Source organism: Festucalex cinctus, chromosome 1 (assembly GCF_051991245.1).
Source record: "Festucalex cinctus isolate MCC-2025b chromosome 1, RoL_Fcin_1.0, whole genome shotgun sequence".
Classification (NCBI taxonomy): Eukaryota; Metazoa; Chordata; class Actinopteri; order Syngnathiformes; family Syngnathidae; genus Festucalex; species Festucalex cinctus.
The window spans coordinates 31,473,191-31,489,757 of record NC_135411.1 but is presented as its reverse complement, the minus strand read 5'-3'; the positions used below and the strand labels follow the sequence as shown (position 1 = coordinate 31,489,757).

Sequence of the window (16,567 nt, the reverse complement as noted above, 5' to 3'; positions counted from 1 at the left end):
GCTAAAGAGAAAATAAATCAAAAACGAAAATCAAATAACGAGTCGTCTTTCTATCTTTAATAACTGTTTCCAAACGTAATATCCAATGACCAAAAGAGACACAGACCCTTTACGCAACTCCAGAGAGTACCATGTGTTTATATGAAGCTGGGTCTCTATTTCACATAGGCCCTTATTTGTACACATGCTTGCATATGGACAAGTTATTTACTCAACTGCTGACTACCAGTCAGTTCTTTACTTTTAAGCAAGGCGTTAATTTGAGAGGATATCCCTGTTCATTTTACTTATCCTAATTTTTGTTCAGGTTGAAAAGACGATTTTAAAAAAAAAATGCGTGTGTCTTGATCTCAGCATTTGATCATGTTCTCGTACAAAAGACACGCAAAGTCCGCGTACCACTACCATCACAGATATGAAAGACTTCCACTGCCCCCGTTTGCGAATCACATAATCATCTATGGAAAAAGTCATAAACACGAAAAAGGTGAGACACAAAAAGAAAAGCATAAAACTAGAAACCTTGAATGTTTCTCGCCTCGCTTCACAGTTGGTCCATTTTGATTGTTCTACCTGATTTTCTGTTGGCACATGCGCGGTAACGACGCACGAACTGAGCATTTACGCTTGCCGTAGTCGTACCGGGGTAGGGCACTTGCTAAATATCTAATGTACACACTCATGCATCTTTGTGAGACTGGAAATATCAATTGCATTTTCTGTTAATATTTTCGTTAAACGTAATTGTACACTAATTTCCAAGGAGTTTATAACTTCATATGCACATGAACGTATTCGTAACAGTCTTACCTCGTCCCAAATTATGTTTGCTAGCTTCGAATACTAAACAATAACAAGTTAGCTTCTACATCACACATTTCCTAGCTTGCAAAACATCCACACAATGGCTTCTTTGGGGACACACGTTGCGTGTTCGGGCGATGAGGAAGGTGAAATTGTGTTATCGGGGATGGCGAGCAAAGGCGACTTTACGGAGATGGAAATTGGCTTCTCTGGGGACGGAGGAGAGCTGAAAACGTGTGTGTTGGAGGGCTTCGGTGAGCGGGACATGATCGAGGCTCTCATCGCCAGCCTGCCGGACAGCCACGGAGAGCTGACGAGCCGGGAGTCCGCCACGGAAAAGTTCCAGGGTGAGCCGCACTCAAAGGTCAGCTGCAGTACAGCACTGATTTCTGACATTTACTTAACAAAGGAACATGGTTTATATTTAAGCGTTCTCATGACGTCACCAAACTAAAGTATGATTTTGTCTTAACATCACAAAGTTATTTAGGTGAACTCAGAGCATTTTTTGGTCACCCCATCCTCTGTTAATTGCTGAAAATCTCACCTATTCGCCGATTTTGTGTTTTTGCCAAAACCATAGCTAACATAATATAAGTATTGGTTAGCATCATCCAAGGATGTCCAAGCATGTAATTGTTTTGCCTGTCAGTATACATAAGTGGAATAGATAGATGAACAAAGATACAACATTTGTAGTAAAAGTGTTTTTTTTTTTGTAGTTAAGTGAAATTGGATGATTTCCTAAGGCCAGTGGCTGTAAATCAGTGCTGTAATGGACTGGAATATTCCAGTGCATGCAGGGTCTCTGTGCTTAAGATGGCAGGCATATCGATCCACTTAAGTTTGCCAGTGAACATCCAAATGACTCAGAAAACATGCTGTCAGATGAAACCAAAGTTAATCTACTTGGCATGAACTAGAGCCAATAAAAATAGTTGAGTTTGAGACAAAGAATATAATCAAACATGGAGGTGAAAACCTTATTTTTAGGGATGTTTTTCCGCAAAGGGTACAGCGTGACTTCACCACAGCAATGCTTCCAACCACTGTACTTTTACATTTCTCTGTCAGTTTTATGACAATTTCCACTCAACAGACACACTCAGCCAATATCAAGATCAGCCTCATCTGCTGGACCCACACTTGGGTAAGTTCTTAAAAAAAAAAAAAAAAAAGGTACAAGATGCAACCTAGCAGTCAAATTTAAATGCATTTATTATATATTTTTTTTTTTAGAGTGGATGATGAATACGTTACTGAAGTTGGTGAGGCGTGAGGACTGCCCCTCTTCCCTGTTTCATTTGGGCTTCAGGTTCCTCTATATCATCTGTAAGGTTAGTCTGATGTACATCTATTTTTTGGGGCTGTCAAAAATAGACATTGAGAAAATGTGAACACGGCACCATTCATTATCACAATTTATCTATTATTAATTGTTGTCTCTTCCCAGGTGCGAGGCTACAAAATCTTTATCCGGCGTTTGCCTCATGAAGTTGCTGATGTGGAGCCGGTTCTGGATTTGCTGTCCAAGCAGGACCCGACTGACACAGAGGTTCCATCAGCAGAAATTTTCTTTCTTTCTTTCTTTCTTTCTTTCTTTCTTTCTTTCTTTCTTTCTTTCTTTCTTTCTTTCATCAGACATTGTTTTTGACCATTTTCTCCTTCTTCTAGACATGGTCGACACGCTATATTCTGCTGCTTTGGCTGTCCATGACCTGCCTCACACCCTTCGACCTTTACCGCCTTGATGGCAATTTGCAGCCTCAAGATGGCCGAGCCAGAGAGCCTATCATGGACCGCATCCTTGCAATTGCTAAGGCAAATTGAACTGATTCTGATGCATCACTATATGCTACTGTCTAGCTTGTACAGCGAAATAGTACATGCAAACTCTAAAAGTCAAAAAGTATTATTAAAAAAAAAAAATACAGTTTAAAAGTCATTAAAAAATGCTATGAGAAGTGGATTTCTTCCTCTCTATAATTGAAAACATTTCCTGGTTTTGGCCTGGTCCCTATCCCTCACAAATAGTGGCGCTCCACTGTCTTTTACACCGCCCTTTAGGAGCTATTTTTGTAGAGAACGCGACTAGCAACATATCAGACAATTTTTTTTGTATTATGGGGTATATGCCACGGAAGAGGCGGGACTGTTTTTTGCACAAGTTTGTTTCCGGTTCGGTTTGTGACGTGTGGGCTGCGTCAAAAATACTTGTGTTTCCGACTTTGTGCCCCTGGGTTGCGCGTTCGCAACCCGGACCGGAAATAAACTGATGTGCAAAATCACGTCCCGCCTCTTCCGTGGCATATACCCCAGTGGAGACTCTTGAGTTTCCCTCCAGAGCGAGAGGTCAACTCTATGACTGCAGGTGAATGGTGCCTGTCCTAAGTTCGCCCGACCAATTTAATACAGTTAAGTCAATTTTAGAGGATTACTTTAAGTTTAGAGATTCTGCTACAGTATATGGGTTTTGATGTCACTACGAATTTATGCTTCATTACCTCTTTAACAATAACATATTGTATTTATGCAAAGGAAGAAATTGGTCCACATATTTGTGATTATTGTAACGGTAGCCTCTTCTGTTGGCAGTCATATCTTGGTGTCAGTGATGGCTGCAGGCTTGCTGCATCAGTGTTGCTGTCAAAGTAAGTCATTTCTGTCACCCAATCACAAAACAACTATTCTACTAATCACATTTTAAGAAGTCACAGTATTCTTTGCCTTTCAACTGCAATGGGGTTATGTGGCCTACTAGAGGGTAGCATTGTGCTACCAATAAATGTGTTGCTCCATGCATATTTCTGTTTGTAAATGCTCGGTCTTGTTTCACTGGTCTTTACTAAGGGTGTCACGATTTCGATTTTTTATCGAAATCGATCGAAATTACGTCACGATTTCGAGCATCGAAATAGAAGAGAGGACACACGATTCGATGCCCCCCCCCGCGCCCGCCGCCACCGCCGCCACCGCCACCTCCCAGGAAAGCAAATGAGACGCAGCCATTCAGCTACTAGCTAACGGCACTTGTTAGCTGACTTCTCCTGCAGTCATGATGGCAAGCGCGGACAGACACAGCAATGGTGCTTCAAGCCGCTCCCGCTTCTCTCGTCACCAGTTTGGAAACATTTTGCGTTCCCGGTGAGTTATGTCGACAACGTTCACGTTGTCGATAAAAAGACCACAGTTGCAAGATATGCTATGTGCGCGTACTGTACTCGGCCACGGTGTTACGCCCGGCTCGTCAAGGGGAAGGGAAGTAACACAATAACAGAAAATATAGAGTAGATAAACACGGGTCGACTTTAACATCTGAGTAGTTTTAATTGAAATTTCAGGCAGGGGTTTGACAAGGGAGTGAAAGTGGAAGGTGAACAAATAATAACCGCATTTGACAGAACTGACAGAACGGAGGAGAAACAATAACTAATAGGGGTATAATACACGGATACACAATAGCGTCGCGCTGGCACAGTCGTCCAATCGGAGTGTCGCGCTGGCACAGTCGTCCAATCGGAGTGTCGCGCTGGCACAGTCGTCCAATCGGAGTGTCGCGCTGGCACAGTCCTCCAATCAGAGTGTCGCGCTGGCGCATTCAAACTGAATGGCCCGAGCCGCCAGCCGTAACAACGGGAAACACGACAAACATGACGGGACATTTACGCAGGCATCACAAAGATTTAGATTTATCAAATTCAACTAGAAGTGGGAAAACAACGGTCCAACCAACTATTTCATCCTCATTTACAGTGAAACTTCCACACACTTCAGCTCGCGCGAAACGCCAGATCCATAGGTCTATTTATAGCAGCAGACCTGCAGCCTTGGAAAACGCTGGATTCAAACATTTAATTAGTGTACTTGAACCACGCTACAGTATGCCCAGCAACTGTAAATGTTGGGATATAGTTTGTTCAGGCTGTATTTGTTCCATGACTTTGGATACAATATATTTTTTGTTGTTGTTGCACATTGCACATTATTTTAAGAGGAACGCACAGCACACTGTTGTAACCAAAAACAGTCAATAGATGGCAGGCACCCACTGTGACTTTTTGTTTTTGTTTTTTTATTTTTTATTTTACACTTCAGTAAGAACAAGACGGTTAACTTTATATTGTAAATAAATTCTTTGAATTTGATCATTCCTGCCTAATGTCAATTATCATATATTACATAAATTTACACAAAAATAATATGGAAATTGCATCACCTATATGTAGCCGATCTTTTGAAATAAGATTTACTGTACAATGAATAGAACCAATGATCATAGACTAGCCTTAGCCTACAGAAGCATATGCCTCTGTGTTATAAAGTGGGGGAGCGGAGAAAAAAAAAAAAAAAAAAAAAAATCGAAAAAAAAATCGAATCGTGACCCCAAAATCGAAATTTAAATCGAATCGTGGAGTTGGCGAATCGTGACACCCCTAGTCTTTACAGATTCATGACGCGGCCTGATGTCCTTAAGAAGTGCCTAGGAGACTTCCTGGACTGGAGCCTGGCCACTATATCCCAAAATAATGACCAATCCCTGGACTCCATTAGGGCGCTGGATGGCACTCTGCAGTCTCTGGTAAACATCCATATACATGTGATCAACTCAGCTCAACTCAAGTTTATTTATATAGCGCTTTCATACAGCCTGAGCTGTCACAAAGCACTTTACAGAAACACAAAAACTATAACATAACATAAAACATTAACACCAATACAAAACAATCACGACAAATCAACATTTTTCCTACACACGCTTTGATGTTTGAAGCAGTTTTTAGATGAAAGAGGACAGAGTCAGTCTCCTTTCAGCAGTTGATCAGAGACGTGATATCAACATGCATGACGTCATGCACCTTTGCTGCAAGCTAAGTTTTCTTATAAGCTAGCTCATAAACAAGCAGCTGCTGCGTTCGTGATGAGCATCATACACACAAAAAGTGGTCCAATTTTCCAGTCTCATCCAAACTGCCTCTCTTCCAAGCGCCGAACCTTAATTTAGTCCACGCCCCGCGCACTCCACTGCGCTTAGCGGCGATGTTCTCGTCCTCAGCTCCACTGCCATCCATTTTAGCTCACCAGCGTAGACTGTCCAGCAGCGCCGACCTCACCGCCGAGCAAAAAGGGGTTGTGAAAAATGCTGCCTGTTTCCTGGCGCAAAAAACACAAGCAACCCACAGGTGCCCGGTGGAACAGCTGGATGGCACCGACATTCCCCCATCAGAAACAGTGCCGGTGCAGACATGCCGCAACCACCGGGCACCGACACTGTCAAATCATACAGTATCTGGTTTATGCCATAGGGTGTTTAAATTTTGTGCAAATGTGCTGGCTTGGGCAAATCTGCAGTTAAACCTTTTATTTTAAGGAGACATAGAAAGCATTTTTTTTAATAATTAAATTTTAAAACCTTTCCCAGGTGTATTAATAACATCAGTGACATGTCAAAATACCCTGAGGATCAATTATTAAAGGATGTTTGTTTCATGTCCCTACCCAAATTATGTAAATTAGCCCCACTTTTGCATAATAGCAGAGCAAATAGGCTCCCTCACAGGCATGTTTAAAAAAAAAAAAAAAGCAGATAACAAAAATGTAACATGTTTTTTCAGTTTTTCACTTGATGGGTGTGGAGGCAGTCCAGATAACCACCTATAGAAACATCGAAAAGGTGGAATCTCAATACTAGTTTCGCCTTAAGCCATGTGACGCAGCAACGTGCCTCTAATTAAATCCACTTTTTTAATGATGGCGTTCTCAACTGCTATTGTGATTTTAGTCATGCTCCAAGCAAGTCAATGCATTTAATGGCACGGGAAGATGCAGTAAACTTGAATAACGTGTTCTTTTAACGTCTCATTGAGCTGTGAAGCTGCGCTCAAGGCATTAAACAAGTTTTTCTATGTATTGTTTTGTTTTTTTGCTGTGTATGTTGTTGTTAAACTGGTACAAAATATAAAGATTCACATGTGTAATATCAAGTTCACCTTTTTTAAAACATTCTTCACAGGTATCTTATTTGTGTTCCAACAGGCGATGCTCTTCCAACACGGCAAGCGGGAGGACCTCTTAAAGCATGGTTGGTTTAGCTTAGATGCAATAGGATTTGGACAGTGACAGAGTTTTTATGAAAATGTCATTGAATGGATATGAATACAAACAAATTATTCATTGCCTTTGATATTTATATTAATCAACTCAACAACTGTTTAGTGCCAACAGCCAACATAATATGTCAAGTATATTTTGCAATGAGTAGGTGTGGAATAGGGTCTCACCCAGTTTGTATTTGAAATTTAGGTTTTGAAACTACTCCAATGATGACATTGCATCGCTTCGGATTTGAGATCAGTATAGCTTTTGAGTTGAAGATAGATTAGTGGGTGAATCTTGATGTGCCACGTTGATTTTGAGGGTGTGGAGCGCCAACGTGTTGAAAGTTAGGCAGATTTAAGCACCTGATACGCTTAAGTAGAGTATGATATACTGTAAACAGCATGCGTCGTGGTAGATGGAAAACGTGTGACGTGATCATGAGTAAAGATGATGCAGTTAATGGCGCGAATAGCGAACTCCATTTAAAAGATTTAGTGACGTTGAATTTGAGACATGAGGTGAGTCTGTCTCTTATGGCACATTTCATAATTGTATATCTGTAAATGAATGATTGTTTTGCAATCTTTTTCAGTCTGTTTTTGTTCTGTTGTTGTTTACAAAAGAAAAAGATCCATCTAGATTCCAGAGCTTGGAACTGACTTTATTTTATGCCAATAAATATTTACCACTAGACTGTTTGATGGGGAAATTACATTTTGATGTGTGGGATTTTACCCTTGCGAGGAATAAGCGGTTAAGAATATAGATGGATGGATGTGTGGGATTACCGCCACCCGCTTTTATTTAAATAAGTAGTTTGTTCTTCCTCAGCGCATGTTCATGCTCCACCGGTTGACCTTCTAGTTTGTGTACATCAGCGTTGTTTCGTTCAGTTGCCTTTGCCTGTGGTCACAAAGATTTGTGAATACAAATAATTTCGGTCAAGAGGACATATTTGCATACAGATGGGTTAGGTGTCTCTAAATCTGGGGTGGGGAAGCTTTTTTTTTTTTTTTGTCCTTAGGTGTGTCTGCATGTGAGTGTCAGTGGTCGTTTGTCTCTATGTGCCCTGCTATTGGCTGTAGAAAATGTATGGATGGATTATGAGCATTTATAGCTAAAATGCTTTGGGGCTTTTTTATAATTATTCCTCTGAAAATGCTCACAACCACTGACAGACAACGCTTTCCACTTAATGAAAAGTGATCCATTCCTGAAATGTGTAATAATGGACAAGTTTGTGTTTGTTCCGTCCAAGTGTCTCGAGTTTTGCGGTGTTTGGAAGAAAAACGTCTCTTGGAGAGCAGCCAGTCCACGCTGAGGAAGCTCAACATCAAACTGATCCAGAGACTTGGCCTCACCTACCTGAAGCCACGCTTGGCCCCTTGGAGGTGAGATGTAAACACAATATTGGGGAGGAGGGCTATTTTGCTTGAAATCAAAAATCTATAATGAGTTATATTACCATATTCAAGGTACCAGAGAGGAAGCAGGTCCATAGCATCGACCCTTTTGACCAGCCAAGCCGCAGATACTCTCAATAAGATGACACAAGGGGAGGAGGATTATGATATTCCAGAAGAATTAGAGACTGTTATTGGTGAGATAAATAAGTTTCATTTTTTTTTTTTGGGGGGGGGGGGGGGGGGGGGTGCAAATCTCATACATGCTGGTGGCTAGTGCCCACATATCGGCTATACTGTATGGCGTCATTGCCCTCTTGACCTCATTGAAATACTTTGGTGACTTTCAAACATTCATAGCAACTCTAAACTACAGCAGAAGCAAAGATAAATAAATATGGCGACCAATGGTGCTGAGGTTGCCCTCATTTACCGTATTTTCCGCACTATAAGGCGCACCTCATTATAAGGTGCACCTTCAATGTATGACATATTTTCAAACTTTTTCCATATATAAGGCGCACCATATTATAAGGCGCACCTTCAATGAATGACATATTTTACAAATTTTTCCATATATAAGGCGCTAGAGTAGAGGCTGGGGTTACGTTATGCATCCATTAGATGGTGCTGCGCTAACGGGAATGTCAACAAAACAGTCAGATAGGTCAGTCAAACTTTATTAATAGATTACAAACCAGCTTTCTGACAACTCCATTCACTCCCCAAATGAATAAACAGCTGTTTTATTATTTTCTCTGAGGTAAAGTATTAGTATTAGCTAGCGATCCAAGATGGCGGGATCTTCTGCGCATGCGCGTCACCGATCGTGCAGGGTCACCGATAGCGTCTTGATAGCGAGACCTGTTGCGGCTCAATATTGATCCATATATAAGGCGCACTGGATTATAAGGCGCATGGTCAGTTTTTGAAAAAATTCAAGGCTTTTAGGTGTGCCTTATAGTGAGGAAAATACGGTAAATCAAATTGGGGACTTGGACCTACATTGTAAATTCAGCCTAATAGAGGGTGCCTCTTAAATTTATATCTTAAATTTTACTTTCCAAAATAGTTATTCCATCCATCCATCCATTTTCTTGGCCGCTTATTCCTCACAAGGGTCGCGGGGGGTGCTGGCGCCTATCTCAGCTGGCTCTGGGCAGTAGGCAGGGGACACCGTGGACTGGTTGCCAACCAATCGCAGGGCACACAGAGACGAACAACCATCCACACTCACACGCACACCTAGGGACAAAATAGTTATTGTTATTGAAAAAAAAAACACCACTGACACATTAAACATTTTATATATTTAAAAAATTAAAAAAAATTGTACAGTTGTCCACCTCTCATTGTCACAAAGACTAAATGAAAGGTCTTAAATTTGACCAAGGTGGCCTTTGAAAGTCTTCTTTAAAAGTGCATATTCCCAGTAATAAGTCAGACATTTCACTGCCTATACCTCCCACTTGTAAATAACCCAGTGATATTTATTCTCAGAGCATCTGTTGGTGGGACTTAAGGATAAGGAAACAATAGTGCGTTGGTCTGCAGCAAAGGGGTAACAAGTATTTGATTTATATTCAAGCATTGGTGCTGTTTTTTTTTTTTGTCGTATTTGAATTGAACAGTGTTTTTGAACGCTTTCAGTGTTGGGAGAGTGACTGGGAGGCTTCCGAAGGAGCTGGCGGATGAGGTGGTGGCCTCAGTGCTAGACTGCTTCAGGTAGATTATTTCATATGGAAACGTCTTTTTATGTTGCAGCTCGTTAACCCACTTTGTGTGTTCCGATCGAAGCTTCCAGGAGACAGATAACTGGCACGGAGGCTGTCTGGCCCTTGCGGAACTTGGCAGGAGAGGCCTCCTGTTGCCCTCTAGATTAACACATGGTAAGTTATTATGAAATACTCTTAAAGGTGGCATTTTAATATTTCTTCATTCATGTTTTATTTGCATTCTTCAAAAACGTATCCTGATTTTCAGTATCCTGGAAAACAAAACAAAACCTTTAAACATTCTGTGTCACCCTTTCCAACCTAGACATGCAAAATGCAGTCGTGAACCCATGCTATTATGCAAGGGCTGGTCTCTATCACTCCAAATAGTGCCAAACCATAAATAATTAATGCCTGTAGATACCGCAACATGGTGGTAAGGGACTACTTTTGTCTGAGTGAAACTTTTCAACTTTAAAATTTTAGTTTGGCACCAATATACCACCATATCTTGGAATATTGCAGTCACTTTGGCCTGAGCATAAAAAAAAAAGGATAACAGGGGATGGAGTTAAAAAACAAACAACAAAACATTGCATTCCGAGCCAAGAATATGCATGCATTCACTGTATATGTGCAGCTATCCAATGAAAGCGTTTATCTTGGCAATAGACGCTTTTCATTGGTCAACCACGAGTGTTTAGTAGCATGAGGCCTCCTCCTCACAGACCGGGCTGACACTTTTCTCTTCTTTGATTTGTGCTTGTTGGATTTCCCGTGTCTGTCATTGAATCGTTTCGTGCCCGTCGTGTGAGCTGTACTCTTATGTTCAGTCTTTTCTGTTGAGCCTGGAACCCAGTCTCCGTTGTCCGTGAAAGAGGCAGCCGAGCTGGCGATGGCGAGCTGGCAGAGCGCCAGGGCTGCCGATTGCCTCTGGTCACGTGCTTCATCATCTGTGTGGTCGTCGTCTTCCAACATGTTGGCCTGAGGAGAGCGGAGGCTGAGGTTCAGCGGCACCTCTGCACCCCGTGGCTCTTCTGTGTCCGAGATGTCTGGGTTCCTTGTCGAGAGGTTTAGCGGTGCCAGGGTGCCTCTGTTGTCCTCTTCATGTTTGGAGGTAGCTTCCTCACATGATTCGGATACATCGAAATATCTGCTGTTCTCAGGCAATCTGTTTAAGAGATTAATACAGCAATTCAACTGAATTCCAAGGAGGTTGCAGTTTGTCAGCTATTTCTGCCATTCATCGTTTGTACCTCCACTGTATAACCTTTTAAAGAGTTAAATTGTGCTTGAAAGTTTACATACTATTGGGGTATGTAAACCTATGAGCACAACTGTAAATGTACGAAAGCTAAACGTTGCTGAATGACACAAAAATGCTATGAATCGTCACCGTAGTTCACATGCACATCTCATGTCAACTTCAACCTCTAAAAAAATATCAATTGGCATAGTATTTTGGATTTTACGGACCTTTTGCTTATGGAGGACCAAAACGGCCAAAATTCAAAATAAATAAATGACTAAATAAATAAATATAGGAATAAAAGTGAAATAAAAATGGACATAAAAAGATAATTTGAAAATTAAATAAAAAAAAATATAACAGGAAATATATATATATATATATATATATTAGGGGTGTTAAAAAAATCGATTCGGCGATATATTGCGATACTACATCGCGCGATTCTCGAATCGATTCAATAATAGGCAAAATCGATTTTTTTTTTATTATTATTATTTTTTTTATTATTATTATTTTTTTTTAGGATTCACACCTTAAGCATGGAAGAATGTTATATGAACGGAACATTAAGCCTTAATATTTTATTTTAATGCTGTTTAAACATGAAACAGATTACAACCTCTATAAGACTGAAATTTCAGATAAATAAATAATACATTTTCATATAAATCTTACACTCTACAAGCTTACTGATTAGTATTTTCTAAATTTGAATGAAAAAAAATCGCAACAATCGACTTATAAATTCGTATCGGGATTAATCGGTATCGAATCGAATCGTGACCTGTGAATCGTGATACGAATCGAATCGTCAGGTACGAGGCAATTCACACCCCTAATATATATATATATATATATAGAGGGAGAGAGAGAGAGAGACAGAGATGTTTTTATTTCCATTTATATTTATTTTATTATTTATTGTTATTTTATATATATTTATATATAAAGTGATTCATTTTTCGCGATCTCGCTGTATCGCAGATTTAAAAAAAATAATAATAATTCTTACAGTAATATATCTATTGTATAAAATTTATGAAGGTTTGAACATTGAGAATGTTTAAACGAGAGAAATGTGAGAAAATGTAAATGCCTCAATGAGAAAAGTGTATAAACTGTGTGGTGGGGGGTTTTAGAGCCTTAAAACATTTATAATAAATGTAAAATATAAAGCTAACTACTTCGCGAATTTCATTCAGTCATTTATTTATTTTGAAAAAGCAATATAGAAAATGGATGAATGGCTGGCGTATGAATGTAAGTGTTCTTTTCTTACCCTGCATCCACAAGCAGAGTTCCGAGCTGCAGCAAGCTTTCAGCAGTGTCCTTGCGCCTGGCGTCGGTCCCCACGTTTTGCTCCTCTTTCGACACCTGGGTGTCATCCAGGCCGGTGTCTTGCGGTGCTTCCTCGCCATCCCTCTGGGTGACTTGCGCATGGCTGGGTCTGTTGGGGGAGCCCACAGCAGAACAGCCTTCCTTCGGGCTCAGCCTGGTCTCCTTGTTGCCACTTTGCCTGAGCTGCTCTTGTTCAGCAGAGTGATTTTGACTCGATTGTACGTGTAAGTTGTAATCTTTAGTAGCGAGGGGTTGCCCATACCATTCCAAAGGAAGATATCTCGAAAGCTCATGCCTATACAGGCTGTAATTAAATGGCTGTCCTGCGTTGATTGGGTGACAGTATCGGTACGGATAAGGGGCGAAGAGTGAATGAGGAGATGGGACAATGGCCTGCGGTGCCACTGGCCTGTGTGAACCCGGAAAGTCAAGCTGCAGGGGAGAAGAATTGGTCTCAATTGCGTTCTGGCTTGCGGCTTGGTAGTATGAAGAATAAAAAGGCCTGAGGTAAGGAGTGTATTCTGGACCCATGGGAGTGGAGAAATGCTTTAGAGTCCATGGGAATGCCGGACGCTCAAATGAGGAAACAGGTGTTTGTGAACTGTCAGACATCGCCACAGACAACTTCAATGCTTCGGCTCCATCATGAATGGGCGTCACCGGGGAGAAGGCAGATGGGCGAGGCAGCGACTTGGCCTCTTTCACTGGAACATCGCATGTGTTTGGCAAACTCCAGCTTTCCTTCTCCACCGGACTGTCACTTTCAACGTCAACCTCTTCCGACGCATCGCTCCTTTCCGCTGCGTTCTCCTCCTTTGCTTTTTGTGGCACAGGAGCTTCCTGCGATGTTGCACCATCCTTAGATTTCACAGGTACGGTCTTTGTTGCAGCCTTGAGCTGGCGAGTTGTCTGACAGTTTTTCTGCGACATCAAGGAGATGGAGTTTTTACACAGGTTGTATTTCATGTGGTTGAAGAGGTGGGACTTCTCATTGCAGGTGAAAGGACACTGGAAACACTGGTACTTGAATGGTTTGCCGGGTGGGCGGGGAATGTAGTGAGGCCTTTTGGGCTTCCGTTCTTGAGCAGTGGCCATTGCGATCCAATCCCTTCATTTCCATAGAAAAAAATTCATAAATAAATGTGACACAACATGAAGCTTGAGAATTTTTTCTTGACAAGCCAACATTCACTACTCAATCGCTGATCTGAAATCCAAAGCAACGCCGATAACGACATAGGTTTATTAGTCATTGCAATCGATTGATTACTCTACTAGTCATTACGGTGGCCTACAAATCTGAATTTTACTGTCAAGTTAGTTGGGAGTTGGAATAGAGGGCGTTAGCGCAGCCATTTTGGCATGATAGAAAATGCATCTGCCACACCTGAACAATGATTAACAGCTGATGTGGACCAGCTGCCGCAATGAGAAGAGGCAAACAAATAGATCCGCATGCTCCAGGCTATCAAAAGAAGAATCAATGTGTAGCCAATTATACACTTTATATATGGTGGCTGAATCAGCAGATACTGTTACCACACGCAAAATGTGGGGGAAATCATCTGTTCCGTTCATTTGTGCTGCTACGGTTTAATAGATATTACGCAGTTGAATTTAGTAGCTGATCAACACCATAACGAAGACTTTTTACGGTATAAGTGACTGTGACCGCAGCTGATTTAACAGCTGCTAAGTTGCTAACATGCTTAAATAACACATCAACACTTTGTGTCAAGCTGTTAACTTCGATGGCATTTTGAGCACACAAAAAGTGGAAATAAATCCAGATTGTACAAACTTGTAAAGCCTTTGTCTGAGCAGATTTGAAACCATTCACCAGTAATAGTGGGGGTAATTCAACGTCATCAGCACCGCCAAGTTGAAAAAAAGAAGTTTCCTGACACTTCATCGGTAATTCAACATGTCCCCCTTGTGCATGTATATCATGCCCTTTTCATCAAAGTTGATGAATAAACACTAGTTGTCACCCCCCATGACATTGGAGCCCATTTACGCTGCGCAAATAATTTCCTGCCATGTGGGGTGTTCAGAGAAAGTCACGTGACGACAGGCTCTCTAAGGGCGGATGTGTTCGTCGTTAGCAGTAAACGGTTGCATTACCGTTCACGGATATGAACGTCCACGGCGGTGAATAAGTTATACAATGGCCGTCATGTGCATGCCAAAAAAAAAAAAAAAACGGGGGTGCTATCGCCCCTAAACCTGATTCCATGTAATCATCCAGAAGTCTGAAGTAACTAGTGACTTGGAGGAAAAGGTTGTGAATCATACTTGTGGAAAGACACTGGAACATTTGTGAGGACAAAAGCCATTTTTTTTCTTCTATTTGCTGAAAAGTTTCACCCTGGCCAAAAGGCATCGGGAAGTATTTGCTTTTACAAACACAAGTGTTTGAGTCGACGCTCCAAAATCTCTAGTTGCCCAGAACCTCACACCCTGGGGCTAATGTATTTTCTACAACTGCGCCTGCAAACAGTTTGGATACCAAACAGAGACACGGTTGCATATGCAAATACGTATGCATGCCGTTCATTTGCGTTAGTCCACTCGTTGTTTCTTGCTTGATTAGAGGGCGGGTGTGTAAAAAACCTTTGCCCGCTTGTTGTTCACCTGTACATCCGTTTGAATGTCATTCATCACATTGCCTCACCGAGGCAGCAGGTGCCGGTCGGACTTAGCTCTGACTGTCATGGATGTGTGGCGGGCCTGCTGGAACTTGCTACTTGCCGCAACGCACTACTGCCTGTGTGGTAACTGACAGTCACCTGCATCCCATGACTACTACACCTGTAGGATGCACATGGCAGACATCATCAATGAGCTCATGACTCGTTCTTGCCTGACAAGAAAGCACTTCATTGCGCTTACTGTTATTTAGTTGTAACCATTTGTACAACTTTCAGATTTTTTAGGTGCCCCTCAAGCCGTGGCTCTCGGAGTCGCGTGGAGGAACCTGCTTGTCATGCGCTGTTGCAAGAAGTTGTCACTCAAGTTTTGCCACTCCTTTCCTAAGGCACGTCAATTAGATCTATAAAAATCATTTTTTATGTAGCAAGTTTGCTTTATCTGTCCTACTATATGCCACTTAAATACACCACAGTGCATAAGTTCAATTAATTTTTGTTATTTTCCATATGAATTCTGTAAAAAACACGAATGAAAGGATAACTCGCATACGTCAGTGACCACCATCATCACCATTTTCAATAATCATCATATTATTGATTGATTGAATCATATAATACAAGAATGATTGATTTTTAAATTGTTTTTACCTGCTCTGTAAGTGTCGCGCTACCTGACAAGCAGCTCCTCAGTCGGTCAGGGATGTCCTGCTATTATGTCTTCAGTGAGTGTGTGTATGTGTGAGATCCAGCATGTGTGAACCTTATTCATATTAGTTGTGTGGTGAGTTTGCCTTTGTGAGCTGTTGTCTTTCTCCAGTGGGTGGAGCCTCAGTCCAAACAGCAGCACCCTCGGGCAACATCAAAGTTCCTGATATTAGTCGAGCCTCGAGCAACGATTTGCATGATGCGGCTTCGGCCAACCCGGTCCTTGTTTCGGTTCTTTTTTAGCGGGAGCCGCTAAATATTATGATGCGGGTTCAATTGCTAATCAGGAGGAGACATAAGAGTGAATTATGTACTTACCCCTCCAGTTGTTATACTCACAATTCACAATGTTAAATCAAGCTCATAGGCTGCAATCAGCACAAGATTTGAGTAAGCATGGTGGAACCTATAAACTCCCTTCTGTGACACTGGTTGACTTCCAAGACTTCCAAACGGTACCGGTATTTTTTGAAAAATGGTTGTGTGCAGTTTGACACAAAGTAAACAAATTGTCACTCTTTGACATTTTCTGTAAAACATGAGAAGCTTAAAACAAAAAATTGACATCTACATGTATCATCCTTCAGCATACAGCTAGTGCTT

The 16,567-nt window shown here is 41.4% G+C and overlaps 2 protein-coding genes across 5 annotated transcripts in view; one reads left to right on the top strand and one right to left on the bottom strand.

Moving 5' to 3' along the window:
• Positions 1–476: 476 nt before the first annotated feature.
• The window catches only part of tbcd (tubulin folding cofactor D), a 33,254-nt gene continuing 17,163 nt past the window's right edge, over positions 477–16,567 (top strand). The window contains exons 1-13 of one of the 2 annotated variants that reach the window (XM_077528990.1): positions 477–1,151; positions 1,904–1,954; positions 2,044–2,141; positions 2,258–2,359; positions 2,479–2,625; positions 3,400–3,455; positions 5,251–5,383; positions 6,838–6,883; positions 8,159–8,291; positions 8,376–8,500; positions 9,804–9,864; positions 9,954–10,028; positions 10,101–10,192. In XM_077528990.1, coding sequence (XP_077385116.1) covers positions 905–1,151; positions 1,904–1,954; positions 2,044–2,141; positions 2,258–2,359; positions 2,479–2,625; positions 3,400–3,455; positions 5,251–5,383; positions 6,838–6,883; positions 8,159–8,291; positions 8,376–8,500; positions 9,804–9,864; positions 9,954–10,028; positions 10,101–10,192 — 1,366 coding nt within the window. In that variant the 5' untranslated portion in view covers positions 477–904. Of the gene's footprint in view, positions 1,169–1,903; positions 1,955–2,043; positions 2,142–2,257; positions 2,360–2,478; positions 2,626–3,399; positions 3,456–5,250; positions 5,384–6,837; positions 6,884–8,158; positions 8,292–8,375; positions 8,501–9,803; positions 9,865–9,953; positions 10,029–10,100; positions 10,193–16,567 lie in introns of both variants that reach the window. The other variant, XM_077528999.1, reaches the window with a different exon arrangement.
• znf750 (zinc finger protein 750) lies at positions 8,542–16,043 on the bottom strand. 3 transcript variants are annotated; one of them, XM_077529031.1, is made up of 3 exons: positions 15,908–16,043; positions 12,550–13,716; positions 8,542–11,189 (listed from the first exon to the last, which is right to left on the bottom strand). In XM_077529031.1, exons 2-3 carry the CDS (start codon positions 13,701–13,703, stop codon positions 10,676–10,678), a joined length of 1,668 nt encoding a protein of 555 aa, XP_077385157.1. In that variant the 5' UTR covers positions 13,704–13,716; positions 15,908–16,043; the 3' UTR covers positions 8,542–10,675. The 3 variants fall into 3 exon arrangements, with proteins under 3 accessions (XP_077385157.1, XP_077385139.1, XP_077385148.1); XM_077529013.1 differs by lacking the exon at positions 15,908–16,043 and adding an exon at positions 15,283–15,892; XM_077529022.1 differs by lacking the exon at positions 15,908–16,043 and adding an exon at positions 15,243–15,304.